The sequence below is a fragment of the Hemibagrus wyckioides genome, linkage group LG05 (genome assembly GCF_019097595.1).
Source record: "Hemibagrus wyckioides isolate EC202008001 linkage group LG05, SWU_Hwy_1.0, whole genome shotgun sequence".
NCBI classification, from domain to species: Eukaryota; Metazoa; Chordata; class Actinopteri; order Siluriformes; family Bagridae; genus Hemibagrus; species Hemibagrus wyckioides.
In genome coordinates, this window is record NC_080714.1 from 6,032,877 (window position 1) to 6,051,121 (window position 18,245).

General features: G+C 40.6%; 2 protein-coding genes across 9 annotated transcripts in view; both read right to left on the reverse strand.

Annotated features, from left to right (window-relative positions):
- Positions 1-7,742, reverse strand: part of cabin1 (calcineurin binding protein 1) — a 52,187-nt gene extending 44,445 nt beyond the window's left edge. For 6 of the 8 annotated variants that reach the window (XM_058390762.1, XM_058390761.1, XM_058390759.1 and 3 more), the window contains exons 1-17: positions 6,921-6,946; positions 6,473-6,515; positions 6,292-6,387; positions 6,105-6,218; positions 5,887-6,021; positions 5,160-5,340; positions 4,826-4,955; positions 4,557-4,706; positions 3,803-4,302; positions 3,377-3,548; positions 3,083-3,219; positions 2,515-2,732; positions 2,343-2,415; positions 1,475-1,662; positions 1,164-1,301; positions 405-602; positions 79-321 (exon numbers count right to left, since the gene is read on the reverse strand). In XM_058390762.1, coding sequence (XP_058246745.1) covers positions 79-321; positions 405-602; positions 1,164-1,301; positions 1,475-1,662; positions 2,343-2,415; positions 2,515-2,732; positions 3,083-3,219; positions 3,377-3,548; positions 3,803-4,302; positions 4,557-4,706; positions 4,826-4,955; positions 5,160-5,340; positions 5,887-6,021; positions 6,105-6,218; positions 6,292-6,387; positions 6,473-6,515; positions 6,921-6,931 — 2,727 coding nt within the window. In that variant the 5' untranslated portion in view covers positions 6,932-6,946. The other 2 variants (XM_058390756.1, XM_058390757.1) reach the window with 2 other exon arrangements.
- Positions 7,743-8,691: 949 nt separating this feature from the next.
- cep78 (centrosomal protein 78) lies at positions 8,692-18,034 on the reverse strand. The gene is made up of 16 exons (XM_058390763.1): positions 17,891-18,034; positions 15,956-16,238; positions 15,431-15,600; positions 15,257-15,329; positions 15,076-15,179; positions 14,539-14,713; positions 14,340-14,453; positions 14,157-14,221; positions 13,582-13,672; positions 12,425-12,533; positions 12,168-12,210; positions 11,903-12,058; positions 11,181-11,258; positions 10,896-11,050; positions 10,651-10,783; positions 8,692-10,177 (listed from the first exon to the last, which is right to left on the reverse strand). Exons 2-16 carry the CDS (start codon positions 16,221-16,223, stop codon positions 9,728-9,730), a joined length of 2,184 nt encoding a protein of 727 aa, XP_058246746.1. The 5' UTR covers positions 16,224-16,238; positions 17,891-18,034; the 3' UTR covers positions 8,692-9,727.
- Positions 18,035-18,245: the final 211 nt, after the last annotated feature.

Below are 18,245 nucleotides of genomic sequence, written 5' to 3' on the forward strand. Positions count from 1 at the left end.
GGTAAGAGCATCAAAAAATCAGTTCAACCCTATAAGGAATAATCAGACTAAGGTGTAAACATACATATGTGCACACACCTGTATGAGATTGTTGGCTAGGCGAGGCAAGTTGGTGGTTGGTGGCGTGCTGGTGAAAATGTGAGGCTCTTCCGTGATGCACTGTTCGATTCCCCGCAGCATGGCAGTCACTGTAGCTACCCACTCCTCCTTAGCAGAGGGGCTGCTGGGTAACATGGAGTTTATGTGCTGCATGGCCTCGTTCAGTGCCACCTCGGTACTCTCCAGACACTGGATGTAATCCTTCACGTGAAGCAAGGAGTTCTTCGGGATATGAGAGACTGAATTAAGTGTTTGAACAGAAAGCTAGCTGTGTATAAATGTGTGTGTGTGTGTCTGAGTATCACCTGTAGCAGCAGCAGCTGTGCTGGCCTCTCAGGAGCTGAGCTGATGTACTCCAACGGCTTAGGCCGTGCTGAGCTGGGCCCGTAGCTCAGTGTGGGTTGGAGTAATCTCACCACAGACTGGTAGTCGCCAGTCTCAAAAAGCCTCTGAATCTCCTCCAGTGACTGGCACCTCTCCAGAGACTTGAGCTTCTTCTCAATCTAAGACGGGCAAAACAAATCCGTTTATAAAAAAAGATCTGCATGCATACTTTATACACCATAAGCTACAGTCAATAAAATATTCAAAAACAAATATGCCCTTGGTGTAAGAGATCAGCTGACCATCTGCTCTGCTTATAGCAAAATGTAACTAGGTGTAGATAAAACCAAATTGTGCAAAAATACAGCATGACGACCTTTTTGCTTTACAATAAACGCTATGACGCAAATTCTGCGTTTTTATAAATCTTATACACCTTTGTAATATCCCTGTTTCTATTACTCAAAAGAATGGGACAGGAAGCAGGATGAATCAGTCTGGTTGGTTTCTGGTTTAAATGTGGGCATTATTTCATTAATTTAAGATGTGAGAATGAAACAAAGCTTCTAATCCACTCTAAAATCTAATATAGTACCCAGGGGTTAGAATACAGCGACCATGGAAATATATTTTTTGTGGCCTTTCAATAGCGCTCTGCAAAACAGCTATGATTTCACAGCTCCATTCATTCATTCATGTGTGTGTGTGCGTTTGTATGCGTAGCCTGTATAATACTGAACCTCCTCTACAGAAATGGATGAATCCACACAAAGGTTAGGCATGTTGATAGAGATTTTGTCTCCATCACCGGTGTGAGGCTGGCTCTTCAGCAACCCTACACACACATCATAACGTTCCAGTGCCTCTTCCATGTCACCCTACAATTCAGAAAGATTTGTAAGAAATATATAAAAAAAAATTGACTAGGTCTAAGCATTCACAGATAACTAAATTCTGAAATAAAGCTCACATAATGAACACAGTGCCAAACATGTTAAATATTGGAATCAAGAACAAAGACAAGCATCAGGACCACTTTTGTATCTGTTACCTGATAGGTGAGGTGCCGAGCTTTGAGCCAGTGCACTCTGACGGCGAATGACAGCCAGTCTCGCTCAAAGATGTCTGTCTGAGAGGAGGCCATGATAAGCATGTACAGATCAGTCAGGAAGCGGCTCTCCTGGCTGTCCTGCTCGCTGTGATCACTCCCATGAGCTGACATACTCCTCCTCTGGGCAGCTGATTAAAAACATGAACCACAGAGCTGCTGAATTCTCCATTCTGATCGTTCAGAAAGCTTTGGATTATATTCTTTTAACTTATAAAAAGATAATCACTGGAAAATTGCATAAGGTGTACAACTCATGGAGAGGTACTTTAATGCTTGATGCTGGGCCATTTCACTCCACTCTGTCATAGTCCCTGATCACATCTGGTATGAACATCTGTCCTGAGCTATCAGTTGAATCGGACATCCAAGATGCATAATGCGCCGTCTCATATTATGAACGCCTCCCAAAAGACCACTTGTGATCAGATTTCCTACATGCTGTCTTCTCAAGGAAAAAAATGTGGATGTCATGGCCATTTATTACGCTTGTTTGGTGACACTGCTGTTATAGTTTTAGGGCAGTCAAACTCCTGCACTGCATTCCAATATGAAATTCTTAAGATACTCAGAGTATCATAGTTAAGTAAAAATAGTTAATTTTTTCCTGTCACAAAACAAGTAGCACATTCTGAAAGAACAGAAATTAGTTGTTATTATAAGCAAATAAAGTTACAATTTTAATATAACCTTTACATTTTGTGAGATTTTTATTGTTATTTGACAGACTTGTGTGGCTCAAGATCCCCTTAGAATTTCTTAAATATAAAAATTTCCAGTAATAATGGATGTGTGAACTTTAAGATCTTACAGTTCTTTCCCTTAATGAGGACCCACTGCTCCAACTGCATTTCCATACAAGACAAACTCATCGTCATCACCTCCTATGATACACAGATACAAAACAGTGTTATAAGAAAGTGAATAAACCCACGCTAAATGATCATTTGCATCTGGTTACTCCAAGTCTTTCTCTCTCCCACCTTGATATGCTGGTTGTTGGAGTCTCGGAGTAGTGGATTGGGCAGGCCTGCACTATGTCTCCTCCAGCAGTTGTAGATCTCCATCACCACTCCGCTCAGTCCAGATGGCCACTCTTCCAGAAACCTCTGTCCAATTGCCTTCAAATAGCGCATGAGGAGTTCCAGGATGCCACCGTTCTCCACGTTGGCTAGCAGGAAGGAGTGCACTTCTTCATGCTCTGTGAAACAACATCAAAAAACATTGACAAAAGTTGTTACAATCAGACATGACGTAAAAAAAAGATCAAGAGCATAAACATTACATTTAGGTCAATGATGGGTGAACACGAGCACTGCAGCTAACCATATCAAGTTAAAAGATCCCTTTTAATTCCAGAACTTAGTATCAATGTCTATGAAGCTTCAAGACAAAAAGCTATGTCTTCATATTCCCAGGAGGTATCTTGACACTAGAACAATTACAAATCTTCAAAAGAGAATGCCTCATTGTGTGTTTCCATCAGTGACTGCAACGTACACGTAAAGAGACACAGAGAGCGTAAAAATAAGAACAGATCCAACTCTCTACCTTTCTCTGCTGAGCTGATGTAGTCCAAGAGGTTCGATCCAGTGCCCTGGTTGGGCTTGGAGTTGGGTTTCACCTCACACTGTGTGTCCATGTTACTGAGACTTTCCTCATCATCATCAACATCAAACTTCTTCAGCCTTCACAGAAATACACATATAGGTCATAGATACTGTTTAGGCACGCAAATTTACACTAAACCTTTCAGTAAACATATTTAAGTATGACGATGCTATCCAACTCGATTCTGATGAAGTCTAGCTAAATCTAATTACACCATAAACAGCATGTTTGTACCGTGTTGGTAACAATTTAAGCAGCAGCTCTTGGAAGTCGATTTTTTCTTCTTTCTTGCTTTTGGTGTTGCGAACGCGTGCGGATCTCCTTTTGGCCGTCTCTCCACAGTCCTCTATCGTTCTCTTCCTCTTGGTGGCCTTCTTCGCTTTATCATTCAGAGGCGAGTCGAGAACTGTTGGGACATCTTTATTGATTAAATCTATTACTAGCATGCAATTAACATACAATATAAAGAAAATAATAGGTTAATGTGCCATTTAAAAAAAAACTGTCAGCTGCTACTCAATAACTAAGAACAATTTCATGTCAATATTTGTCAAACTGCATCTCTGTACAAACCATAACTGATCAACTTTAAAGAAAACATATACACAAATTTAAATTTTATCCATGAGTGGAAATGAGATCTCAATACGTGTTACTCACCACTAGAGGGTACAGCAGTGTTAGAAGAAGCAGCAACAGCTGGAGCAGCAGCAGCAGCAGCAGCAGTAGTTGCAGTAGTAGAACCAGTAGTAGTACCATTAAAAACAGCAGCAGCAGTAATGCTTGCAGCAGTGGTGCTTGTAGCAACAGTGCAAACCTCCATGGGGCTCTCGCACACTTGTTGCTGTCCTAAGTTACTGCTGCTTTGAGTCTGTGGCTGAACAGGGCACTCAGAGGGCATAGACTGGCTGGCACTGGGGCTGCTGGAGTCTGCCGGAGGTGGGGGAAGAGGCTCGGGTGGTGGAGCAGAGGTAGAGGACTGTGGAGACTCTGTGGCTGGGGCTGTTTGAACTTGGGAGGCATCTGATGGTGTCTGGAGGACGGAGTCTGGATCACGGTACATGGTGAGGTCAATTCGGCGCCCGAAGTCAGGTCGAGGAACCAGGCACTCGTTCTGGTGTTTGTACATCGCCAGGAAGCTCTCGCCTACGTTCTTCCAACTGCAGTGACGAGACAATTTGAAGATGTAAAATGTCCATAAAAAATGTTTTACTAACAGGATACATAACACTTTGTGTATGTCAATCCGGGCCAGGATGTATTCCTCATCCTAACTGTTCCTAGTAAAGTCTATGGACCCACTATAAGCAGAATAAAGCACTTACTGAAGATGAATATGTTATTGAATGGTATTCCTTTCTCACTATCTCTAACTTGAATGAATATTCATCCACATATGCCTGATATGACTCACGTGAAGCGTTTGATGGGCTCCACCAGCTGTAGGTCTTGCAAAGGAGGTCGTGCCAATTTTGCCTGCCTCTGTCTCCTTAGCTCCAACGCCTCCTCTACAATACTGTGAGCTTCCTCTTCATCTGCTTCACTGCAGTGCATGGTCATATCGCTATAGACAGGAGACAGACATACACACACACACACACACACACACATCACAGTCAGATATAGAGATATGTGTAATTATATGTGTAAAGCCTGGATGAACAGGAAAATAGGGAGACATACAGTTTGGAAAACAACTTCATGGAGTCTCGTCTAAGGCAGGGCTGCTCCTCAAAGATCTTCTCCTTCAGCACCCAGCCTTTAGTGTAGCCTATATCCTTCTCCAGAGCCTTGCAGATGTAATACAGGCAACCTGCCAACCAACCAACAGTTTAAATGTTCCTGATTAAGCCAAATGAACCTCTGATGTATGATACTAAGAAGCACAAGCAATGCTTTCAGATACAATAAAGTTGATGAGTACAATAAGACAGACTTAATAGAGGCTTTGAGTTAAAAACAAACAAACACCACCACCATAAACAAACAAAAAAAAAACTCTAATGGGAGTACATACAGCTATAATCGCTAAGTGTGTACAGGACAGTGATGAGGCTGTCGAGGCACGGCCAGTGGTCAGGGTTACAGCGCAGTCCCACTTCGAAGGCATGACGAGCGAGTGGGATGCTCACTCTCCTCAGAGCCACTTGACCCAGCTTGTACCACATGTTCACATCTGTAGAGTCCAGCATGACGGCCTGCACAAAAATGGCACACATATACATCACTGACACGCTCGCAGAAATTACACTGACTTTTTTAAATAACCATGATGCTTACAATGGACTGTATTTATCAAACTGGATATAAATGAGTTGATTTCATATTGTTAAGTCTCACTAAAATCATTCACCTAATTTGCTTTGCTAATATTACCTAGCCTGTAAACTAACTTTACACAACACCAGGATGCCTGCATGGAGAAGGAGAAAAATCATTCGTGTTCAAATTGACAAATTTGTTAGCTGGCAAAGTATAAGGAGCTTAATATGTTGTGTTAAATCAGCGGTATTAAGTATCTTATCATTGTTGTACGATGAGGAAAGTATGATACGGGAAAAAGCAAAAGCATTGGTTTGTTGTTATGGTTATAGCATGTGTATCACATGAGCTGCCTTTTCATACAATCACCCATAACTTCCTCCATCTCACATAAATAACTGTGGTTAGCCCTTCCACAAAGGAAACTGTGTAAATTGTGGAGGCTTCTAACATCAGGTAAAGAGCATATATTGAGTTCATACCTCCACATAGAAGTCTGTAGCTGTATCCAGGTCATCCCTGAGCACAGCGAGACTAGCCAGGTTTTTATAAGTGGAGTATTTCAGCATCAACCCCGGGTGCTTCAGCCCAACCTTCTCATCTTCAGACGCCACGGCCTGAGATAAAAGCAGAATCAAGTAAATAATCACAGCCTGTTATAAGCCAACTATCATATAAAAACCGAGGCACATATGTGCACCTCCTTAAGCAGCGGCGTCTTGAGGAGCTCATGATAAGCTTTGGCTGACTCCTCAAACTTGTCATGCTTCTGCAGATCAAGAGCCCTGTGGTACAGCGCAAAGGCCTCGGCTTCCTGCAGCACATCATGACAGAATTAATACACAGCATCAATGCAATCATCATCATCATCAGATCAAATGACTCACCTGAGCCTCCTTGGTCTGACTCGGTTTTGTACTTTTAAAGTGGTCCTCATGTTCATCTGCAGTCTCAGAGGCTGCATTAAGAGCAGCGATTCGGATCTGTGACACAAGCGAGCTTACATAAACAGCGTGCTTATCACAGGAAGCGATACGTTTTAGTTTAGGGAAAGTATATATCTCTTACCATCGTTTTTTTAAGGTGTTGTTGAACATCACAACTGTCTGCTCTGTAAAAACACAGAACATCAGCGCACAATTCATTCCTAGGTTAATAACCAGATACATTTTCTTTCCCCTACAAGTTTCATTTCATAAGCAGGAAACATTCTACTTGTTATACCTTTTAGAATACGAAACAAAAAACCCAAAATAGTACTGATATTGCCTGCATTCAGACAAGTCAAAAATAAACATTAGGTACAATCAGTTTCCAACTTTGGTTACTTTAACTTCATGGGAACACAAACTAGAACTGGGATCAATCATGGAAAAGGATAGCGTGTGGCCCTTTGCGTCTCAAAACAAAGAGACAAGTCATTTCATAACCTAATGTGACCTCAGACAATCCCTATATAACATGTTAATGAAGAAGCTCGGCTCATTTCACCTGCTGCTGTGATTATAAACACTACCTTGTGTTCATCGCAGGATTCTGAACATCATTTCTATACACCAAGTACTAACTATCTGGAGTCACCATGAACAGGATGAGATCCCTTCTGAATCCGGTTCCTGGTGAAGTTTTCAGCCCTATGTCATAAGGATCTACATGATGCTTTATCTTGGTCCAGAAAGATGCCCTTGACCTCAAATTGTCTCCAGAAAAGTTTACACATACGCAACATTGACAAACTAGCCCACTAACCAACAAGCAGGACATGTTAATGTATTTGGCCAGCAGAAACGCTGAACTGACCAAACTGTTTCATTCGGTAAAATGGATAGCTGTTTATTAAGTAGCAGTAATAATAATACAGTTAATAACACAATTAATACGGTTGTATTAGACGTTATCGACGTATAATGCAGGCTAACTTATTGGGGAGAGGAAAAATATCTCAAATTCTGACAGGAATTCTCTCATATTTATATTTATATTTATATTTATATAATTTATCTAAAGCGAATGAAAATATAAATTAACTGCTAGTCACCGTCCATTTTGACCGTTAGCAGTTAGCTAGCTCTGGGCACCTTTAGTCTTTTTGTTTACAATTTCTCCACTGACGCCGGTCGCTGAACTTTCCCTAAAACGCTGCAGTTTACAAATATTACATTTTAAATGTGCACAAAAAAAGATTGTAAAACATAACTACACACTATCCATCAAGGTTATTTATAAACATTTACATGCATTTATTTTGCTCAAGTAAGTCTCACCCGGCTCTGAAGAGATGCGCGAGCTTCTCGACGCTATAACGCAGTTTCTTTAGCCAACATTAGGAAATGTGATTGGCTGATACGACGCACGCGCACCGCATGTAAGCCAATCACGTTCGAGATTTCTGCATCGACGGAAACGCCACACTATGCCACAGTGAAGGTAACTATACTTAAGTACACACACACACACACACACACATTCTACATTATACACTATATTGCCAAAGGTTTTGGGACACCCCTCCAAATACCCCTTGAATACAGGTGTTGTTTTTCAGAGGTTGGACCTGGCCCCTTAGCTCCAGCACTCTTAATGCTTCAGCTTACCAAGACATTTTGGACAATTTGGGGATGACCCCTTCCTGTTCCAACATGACTGCACACCAGTGCACAAAGCAAGGTCCATAAAGACATGGATCAGTGAGTTTGGTGTGGAGGAACTTGACTGGTCTTGACCTTAACGTGATAGAACACCTTCGGGATGAATTAGAGCGGAGACTGCAAGCCAGGCCTTCTCGTCCAACATCAGTGCCTGACCTCACAAATGCACTCCCAGAGGAATGGTCAAAAATTCCCATAAACGCACTCCTAAACCTTGTGGAAAGCCTTCCCAGAAGAGTTGAAGCTGTTATAGCTGCAAAGGGCGGGATCAACTCCATATTAAAGCATGAAATTGTCCAAAATGTCTTGGTATGCTTTCACTGGAACTAAGTGGCCAAGCCTAACCCCTGAAAAACACCAGAATTCAATGATTTGGAGGGGTGTGCCTAATGTTTTGCCAACTCCATATTACGTTCACGTGCATGTAAAGGCAGACGTCCCAGTAACTGCATGCTTAAGGTCAGGGTTGATCCAGGATCCATCCAGGGAACACACCCTGAATGAGACACCTGTCAGAAATCACCATGACAACAAACACACCTATTCATACCTAGAGAAAATTTAGAGCATCCAATCATATCTGTACTTTTTAAATCAAATAATCTTTTAATAAATCACATCATATGGCTTTTTTTTTAGTAGCATTTTTATGAAATCCATTGTTTTCACTTCCACACCTCATCTATGTGACTTGGTGGCACGTTTATTCTGATACAAAGTCACATACACAAATTCATAGCGGTTTAAAAACAGTTTGCCATCTGAAACATTCAATACTATCACAATAAATATAAAGGTATAAAACAAAACCCTGTGTCTTAAAACTCTGGAAGTTGTAAATGGCTTCACATTTCAGCACAACTAAAAAAAAAAAACCCACTAAATTCATTCATTTTGAAAGCTGGGCACTGTAACAAAATTAACACAGTTTTTTTTAATGACTTAAAATGTCTAAAGGCATAGTGGATATGAACTTGAACAGTCATGGAATCCAGCAATGCACAACAAAAGGTTAGTGCACAAAATAGTTAAAGTCTATCTGGTAAAGAAGACCCATAATGCACTTGTTGGTTTGTGGGCTTTAAAGATTCAGACACATTCTCTACAATGGTCACTATTGATTCTTTTCAAAACTTCAAACTTCGGTTAAATCAATTCCAGTAAAATCTGTAATTATTGTTCAGCTCTTAATTCATTTATGATGCACAAACTATTAATATCACCACCACTTTATTAGGAACACCGGTACTCCTGGACATTTATGCATTTATCTAAATCAGCCAATCATGGTGGAGCAGCAGAATGCCAAAAAGAACTACCAGAAAATAAATTAAGAGCTTCAGGTAACGTTCATATCAAACGTTAGAATGAAGAAAAGATGTAATCTTTATCACAGATGGGCTGGTTTGAATACTTCATACATTAGTGGCCTGCTGGGAATTGCACACTCTTTAGAGTTTCCACAGAAATGTGATGTTTGTTGTGATGTGAACAATAACTGAAGCTCCTGACCTGTATCTGAGTTATTTTATGCATTGTTCTGTGTAACATAATCAGTCGAATAGATATCCTAATAAAGTGGATATTGCTGCTCTCTTTTGTAATCTCCAACATCCACTCAATATTTTTAACATTTAAAGTGTTCGGCGCTAAACATTAAAACCGTGACCTGTCTCTAAAGCCCAGCCAACCCAACAGCACTCCTCTGGCCCTCAGAGACACTGAGTCTCTCGGACCCAAACTGAGACACGCTGGAAGATCTGGAGCTCAGAGCTGGAGAGAGCTTCCCTTCAGAGAAGTCCTCTCTATAAGAATAAGACAGTTTACTCTGAACACTATGTACACTGCTGGCTACACTGCCTGATTTTGAACGCTGGCTGCCGTTGAGTTTATCAGAACCGGACTCTCGATTAGAATTTGAATGGGTTGGAGAGACACTCCGCTGCAGATGAAGAGCCTCGGGATGGTCCAGAGGAGAAGGTGAGTGACTGGAGTGTAGCGGAGCTGGAGTGGGGGTCACGTCCTGTGGGTAGTGGAGATTACAAGAGTTCTTGGATACTGCAGAAGCTGCAGAGGAGGATGTTCTGGATTGAAGACTTGATGGTTTATGATGGTTGTTTGATATCTGTTGAGCATGCAGAGGAAGTCACAAATAAGTAGAACACAAGACAAGATGGTGTGATGCTGCAAAAGTATTTGCTGAAGGAATATAACAATGACTTTTTATCTCTCTTCAAGTTAATAGAATATGAAGCCTGTCATGCCACCTATCTTTCAGAAGACTTTCTACTAAATGTTTCATTCCATAAATGCTAAACAAACATCTCCTTACAGAAAAGGATATGATTTATGATTTGTTTATTAAGAAGCATCTACAGTGCAAATCTCAGTGAATGAGTTGTTACTAGGAAAATGAGTGCATTTATAGAAATTCTTACAGTCTAACAAGTGTCATTACTATCATCAGTGACTGACTAGTGTTAATTGATATAGCTATATTTCATGATCTGCTGCAATATTTCTCGAAAGAAGGAAACATAAATTCTTCTACATTCCTGGAAAAGTTCTTGCCATGCAAACAGATTTAATGCCACTTACAGCCATGCTGTCTTTCCTCTGCTCGCTGACCTGTTCTCCATCTTCTCTTCGCTTTGTAGAAGAGAGCTGAGGACGATTCAGAACCCCGAAGTCTGACTGCTCAATCCCGGCCATGGATGCTAACTGACCCAACCTGCAAATGACCATCATGTATCTTTGTTTTATATGTTGCATCATATAGTACTGACTCTGATATGACACGATATTACAACATGTTAATGTAAACGCAGTCGTGACTAGCTAACCCGGCGTCTTTAAGCAGGTCAAGGAAGGCATGGAATTTGTGAAAGGAAGCCTCGATGCTGTCCAGCACTTGTTCGTCCTCCAAAACAGAGTGACTGGCGTGAGCTTCGGAGAGAGACTGATTCACACTGTGTAAGCGAAAGTTTTCCAACTCCAGCTGTTCAGAGAAATGATAAAACAGATAAACAGCCAAGGGAATAAGGTGTACTGTAAGTACCGGTGTGGGAACATAGCTGTTATCGTTATTTGTAACATGGAATAAACAAAACTGTGGTGGATTTCTGTACCTCCACAACACGAGAAGTGGCTTTCAGTCTTGCGTTTCTCTCCTCTGTGAGCCTGAGCCTGCATTCCTCCAGCTGCTCCTGGAAGAGAAGAGTCTTTTTGCACTGCTTCCTTTTAAATAAAGCATAGACAAAAAAGTAAACGGGTAGATAACGAGAGATAGATAGATAGACAGACAGACAGACAGACAAAGAGAGAGATGTTCAGACAGATATAAAGAGATAAAAACCGACCAGGCATAACAATGTCCACCCTGAGATGCTCTGATCCAGTCGTCTAGCTATCACAATTTGGCCCTTCGTCAAACTCGCTCAAATCCTTACACTTGTCCATTTTTCCTCCTTCTAACACATCAACTTTGAGGACAAAATGTTCATATATCCCATCCACTAACAGGTGCCATGATGAGGAGATCAGTGTTATTCACTTCACCTGTCACAGGTCATAATGTTTTGCTTGGTCGGTAAACGTTAACAGATTGACAGAAAACAACAATAGACAAATAACCAGATATATAAATAGCCAAACAAACAAAGATACACAGATATGTTTAAACAGATGATGAAAAGATAGATAGAAAGACAGACTGAATGAAAGATAACCAGATACATAAACAGACATATAAACAAAACAGATTAATTACTAACTCATCATATGTTGAAGACAAAACAAAATCTCCGGTATTATTAGCATGACCTGTGTTAATACTGTACTAATGCTGTACCTTCAGACTCCTGTAATCTTCCTGTAGACGTCTGAACTGGTTGTTGCCGATGTTCTCGCGAGCGCTCTGGACACACACACTCTGCATCCCGCTTTCATTTTCTTCAGACTCCGACTCGCTCTCTGACTCTAATGTGACTCGAATGGAGGAGGCATTCTAAAAGCGGCATCAGGGAAAAAAATTTTTTTATAGCGAACTAGAATTTTGTTGCACTTTTGGATTTAGATCAGTAAAGAAAAACAGAAAGGTAAAAATATGCAAAAACCTGAAAGCTTCGATCTGCTGTTGCGGCACTTTGAGGGAGACCCCTAAACGAGACCGAAACACACAAGACTTGGATCTTAATAGAACAGGGGAATAATATATCACATGTTAATGCCACTGCAAAACTAATATTATTCTAAAAATCTAGCTTTTATGATGTTCTCTGAGCATTTTATTGTCAAAGTTGGTAAAATGTATGAAAAGTATGAATTGTTTGACAGAACATTCCTGAACCACTTTTAACATGAAGTCTCTCACCTCTGAAGTTTGGCCCGTGCTGCAGTGCGCCATGGGATATGACCAGTACTGCCCGGTTGAGGAGGCCTCCCTCCACACGGTGCTGAAAATGTCCGCCGTGAGCCTTTAACTAACATACCAGGTACATTATATTAATACGTCTAGCTAATACAAGATAAATCATATTTAATAAATAGATTTATTTTAAGAAAATCATAAATTAATAATTTTCTATTATATCATGGGAAGGCAATAAATTTATTTACACTACATTGCCAAAAGTTTTGGGACACCCCTCCAAATCATTTCCAATCACCAATTCAGGTGTTGTTTTTCAGGGGTTTGGGCTTGACCCCTTAGTTCCAGTGAAAGGAACTCTTAACGCTTCAGCTTCATACCAAGACATTTTTGGACAATTTCATGCTCCCAACGGAACAGTTTGGGGATGACCGCTTCCTGTTCCAACATGACTGCACACCGGTGCACAAAGCAAGATCCATAAATACAGGGATGCATAGAGTCCTGACCTCAACCTGATAAAACACCTTTGGGATGAATTAGAGTGGAGACTGTGAGCCAGGCCTTCTCGTCCAACATCAGTGACTGACCTCACAAATGCACTTCTAGAGGAATGGTCAAAAAATCCCATAAACACACTCCTAAACCTTGTGGTAAGCCTTCCTAGAAGAGTTGAAGCTGTTCTAGCTGCAATGGGTGGGCCAACTCCATATTACATTCATGTGCATGTCTTCGCAGTCTCCGCTCTAATTCATCCCAAAGGTGTTCTATTATTTTGAGGTCAGGACTCAACATAAGGCCAGTCAAGTTCCTCGACACCAAAGTCGCTCATTCCATGATTTGGAGGGGTGTCCCAAAATTTTTGGCAATATAAATGTATATGCAGATTTTGTGTCTGTTTAAGCTTTCTTAATCTACTGTGTGTTACATTATAATGATAAGAGCCAATCAAGCTTCAATATACAAATACAGGGCAAGTAATACCAATTTTTTTTACAGAACGTTTGGGAGATGTTTCCAAGTTGCATATTCATACAATCCACATTTTTAACCTAAATTATAACTAATTTGGAGTCTATGCTTTGGTGTGCTACTGATTTTTGTTGTAATAATAATAATAATAATAATAATAATAAAGAAAGATAAATTGGCTTCCTAACCAATTCTGTAGGTAGTTCTTCCTGTGATTCTCCTGGTTGTCTGTCCTGAGGAGTCATTTGCCTCTTTAGCTGGAGGCTTCAACCACAAATACTGAAACACACAAACCATTATTACCTTTTGTAGCCTTTTCCAAATCCATAGAAGCATGGAATCCATAGAAGCATAGATGTTATGTGGTCTAAATGGTCTAATGATATCAAATATGAACTTTCTGGCCTTGCTGCAAAGCCCTAAATTTGGTGGAAACCCAATAATTGACATCACCATCAGTGTCTCATCTGTATGAAGCATGGTGGTGGTAGCATCATGTTTTTCATAAGCATGGACTGGAAATTCAGAAGGTTCAGTGTTGAAGGTAACATGAAGCAATCCTGGAAGAAAAACTGCTGCAGTCTGCAAGACACTTGAGTCTTGGGAAGGAAGTTTAACAAACCTAAGGAAGACTGAATTTTGTGCATGACATTTTGCAAGCAAGTTTACAATCAGTTTTTCCCTTCACTATGTAAGACAGATGGCCTTACACTCTTTAGTATATTTTTGTACCAAAATATTTGCAGATGTGGACATGTCTTACTTGTGAGTCCTGGCCTTTATTATTCATAAGCACTTTCTTAATCACAGACTTCACCAGCTCATTATCTGGAAAGAAAAAACCAAAACCAAAACAAACAAACAACAAAAAAAAAGAGCGGTCAAGTGAATGTTCTGGATTTAAATGTGTCAAAATAAATAAATAAAAATAAAAAATTTGACTGACCCACTAGGGGGTTCCTTCGGATGTCCAGTACACACAGAGTGGTGTTGGACTGGAGCATTTTCTCCAGAACACGAGCTCCTTCATTAGAGATGCCACATCGCTGCAGGTCCACTGCTACAGTATCAATACAGAGACAAACGATAATCACTTCAACACCAAACACGCCATATTTATGGCTTAACTGTGCATGGTCTCTGACCTTTGACCCACAGGTCCTCTGTGAGCTCCTGAGCGAGGGACGTCACTCCTCGGTCACCGATTAGAATGTTTTCGTTAAGCGTGATCCTCCGAAGCCCGTCCATCGCCTCAAACTCCGCCTTCCTGTAGCGCAAAGTCTCCGCCCATGCTGTGGTGTGTCGCCTCACTGCCTGGTGCTGCTCAAAACAAGCCAGCCATGTGTGTATAAAATCATATCCATTCTTAATGACCAATACTTATTACTATCTATATAATAAATAGATTTTTAGTCTTTGTATACTTTGATTAAAGGAATTATTTTGTGAAAAAATAAATAAATACAATTTTTTGAAATTTCTGCAAAGTCAATCGACACAAAATAAATAAATTAAATTAAACAAAGTAAAAGAAAAATAAATAAATAAATATTGATTAATTAATTGATTAATAAATAAATTAATTAATTAATTAACCAGCAACAGAAGTCTCGAGCAAAATCTACAGGCTTCAGTCACCACATCTTAACTTAATAAAAATAAAATAAAATAAAAAACCATACCTTTATAATATTTGCCATATGCTCTGCACCTCGCCATGTAATATTACAAGCAGTGAAATCCACTGTTTTAATAGTTGCTGAATACTTCACACTCTGGCAGATAGCTGAATTAAAAAGAGTATAAATCAGCAATAAAATAATCATCAGTTTTGTCTGAAATGAAACTATTTTTTACACTCACTCTCTAGTCCGTCATCTGCGATGGGACAGTGAGCCAAAGACAAATGCTCCAATGACACGCTCTTGGACAAACCCTGGATGAGGCAAAAAGAAGAAAGAATTATGAACACGAAGAAAATCTAAGTGCTTAAGCACTTCTTTGTTTCTCTCTCTCTCTCTCTCTCTCTCTCTGTACCTTAGTGAGCATGTCGAGATCTCTCTCTCTCAGAGGCAGCCCATGCAGCTGGAGTGTTTTAAGGCTGTGTGAAACACTCAGGCATTTCTGCACGGCTTTACAAAGCTGAAAGGTCATGCTCTTTGAATGGACAACAGGAGTCTTCTTCCTGACTGGGGTCTTATACGAGCCTGAAAGAAAGACTCATAGATTTGAATTAAGATTCTTTAGACATAGTAAACTGACAAATCTAAACAATTGACTATTAAACAATGTGAGATGGAAATGATCTGATTCCATGCCCAAATTCTTCTAGTACTAGATGATGTGACCATCATTTAGAAATTTTGGGGGTTTCAAATTTAGATATTCCCCATGATATGACAGCCACCAATTTGGGAGCCTGAAGGCTATCCTGGGCATGTAAAGCCAGCCAACAACATCTTTAGTCTTTTTTTTGCATTTCCATTGTCTTATTATTCCATTAGAATGATTCCGTTTACCACCACATTATACTAACATGCAAGTGACTATGAAATTACCAACCCTGAGAGCCCAGACTGATGAGATAGCAGCTTTTGACACTGACATGGTGCAGCTGTTTGTTAACAGCTAATGCTGACAGTATAGGCACCCAGTCTGGGAAACTGATGGCATCTCCGTTAAAGTCCAGCACTCCTTGGTTCAGACCCAACCTCACTGCAGCTACCGGAGCAGAGCCCTGAGTCGCACACAAGGACTCGTAGCAGGTTTTGAAGTCCTGAGCCGCTCGCCGTCTCGTCTGAGCTGAGCCCTGCATCATGCATGTAAGCATCTAGTGATAGATGAGCTGAAATAAAGACCACACACACAGAACAGGCATAATATAAAGTCATGAGCTGAAGCTGATATACTGATATCAGCACTTTGAGCATGGATCCTGATCTGACACCAACACTGACTTTCTGAACACAAAGAAACACAGAAGAAAGAGATGTGATAGAGTTCAACATTTATCTGTATTGAGTCATTCAAGATCATGTGCATTCATCAGTTTTTAAAGAAGTTCAACCCAAAACCCAATTAGCATTTCAGCCAATAACAGACATGATTATTTGTACCTACTTAATTGAAATATGTCAAAGGTAATATCCATCCAGAACAACATGCTTATTAATCATTAGACTTTAATCATAAAACTTGTAACTTGGAGTAATTGCGTAACTTGAATCAGTGGCATGGAGTGGCATCCCTAGCAAAACACATCTGGGGGCGGTGGCAGCTCAAGTGGTTGAGGCTCTGGTTTGTTGATTGGAAGATCGGTGTTCAAGCCCCAGCACTGCCAAGGTACCACTGTTGAGCCCTTGAGCAACCCCCTCTGCTCCAGCGGTGCTGCATCATGCGCTCTGACCCCCAACCCTCCAAGGATGGGATATGCAAAGAAAGAATTTCACTGTGCTGTAATGTACATCAATCAGGCATAACATTCTGAGCAGTGACAGATGAAGTGAATAACACTGAGTATCTCCTCATCATGGCACCTGTTAGTGGGGGGGATATATTAGGCAGCAAGTGAACATTTTGTCCTCAAAGTTGATGTGTTAGAAGCAGGAAAATTGGGCAAGCGTAAGGATTTGAGCCAATTTGACAAGTTGTGATGACTAGATGACTGGATCAGAGCATCTCCAAAACTGCAGCTCTTGTGGGGTGTTCCCGGTCTGCAGTGGTCAGTATCTATCAAAAGTGGTCCAAGGAAGGAACAGTGGTGAACCGGCGACAGGGTCATGGGCGGCTAAGACTCACTGATGCACGTGGGGAGTGAAGGCTGGCCCAACAGCTACTGTTGCTCAAATTGCTGAAGTTGTTAAAGCTGGTTCTAGTAGAAAGGTGTCAGAATACACAGTGCAGGACGGGTCAGGGCTGTTTCAGCAGCAAAACGGGGACCAACACAATATTAGGCAGGTGGTCATAATGTTATGCTTGGTTGGTGTCTGCCACTACCATGCTTCACAGATGGCCTTCTGATTAAAAACATCATTCTTTTCCCCCACAATACAGATTTATATGTTTGTTTGTTAGTTAGTTTAAAATCTTCACTATAGCAAGTTCTTCCTTGCATGACATTTATGTTATGAAAAATTTTAGCTTCGGTTCAAGGAACCTTTTGGCCTCAAACTTCACTTGAAGCTTCTTGACGGATCCAGTGATAGCTTTTTAATGGTTCTAGCTTTTCGAAGACGAAACAATTCACTTATTTTTTTATGTTCACAAAGCCTAAAACAAAGTTTCACTTATGCAACAGGAGCTAACTTTAGCAAGCTAACGTCAACTCCTGTCAGGCTTGAATGAAAGGCTTGCTCTAAAGCGGTGTTTCTAACTTTCATTCCTCGGCTAACTAGCTACGATTATTAGCTTAAAAAATAAAGCAAGTTACTTTAAGCTGTCGCCTCTTTTCCCTGCGTATTTTTAAAGCCATTTTCTTGTGGTTATTCTTGCTGTTACCTGTTTGTTATTGCGGTTTCCTTATCAACAGACTCCAGGGAGGATTTGTTGTTGATGTACCGCGGCTGTTTAAAAAATGAACGCCCTTAATTCTTCTTCTCCTTCTTCCCTTTCTGCTGTTTGTAACAATTAGCGCCACCGCCGCCGATAAGAGGAACTGCACCTCACCTATGAGCGAGACATACAATTACTCATTTAAGCGCAATATTTTATCTCATTTTAAATACATTTGCAAATATCAAGCAATATACAATGGTCAAATGGACAAAAACAAGGCCAGAGACTTAACGAAATATCGTTATTGGTCACAAATATTGCCTTTAATGCGTGGTTCAACTGCTCTCTTGTGGCAATA

Bases quoted from the DNA above. Each gene is read 5' to 3' on its own strand.
- cep78 (XM_058390763.1), bottom strand. From the start codon at position 16,223: ATGCTTACATGCATGATGCAGGGCTCAGCTCAGACGAGACGGCGAGCG. The intron at 14,454-14,538 runs GTCAGAGACCAT...TTGATACTGTAG, and splicing joins AGAGGACCTGTGGGTCAAAG to CAGTGGACCTGCAGCGATGT. The intron at 11,051-11,180 runs GTACAGAAATCC...TTCTCTGAACAG, and splicing joins CCACTTCTCGTGTTGTGGAG to CTGGAGTTGGAAAACTTTCG.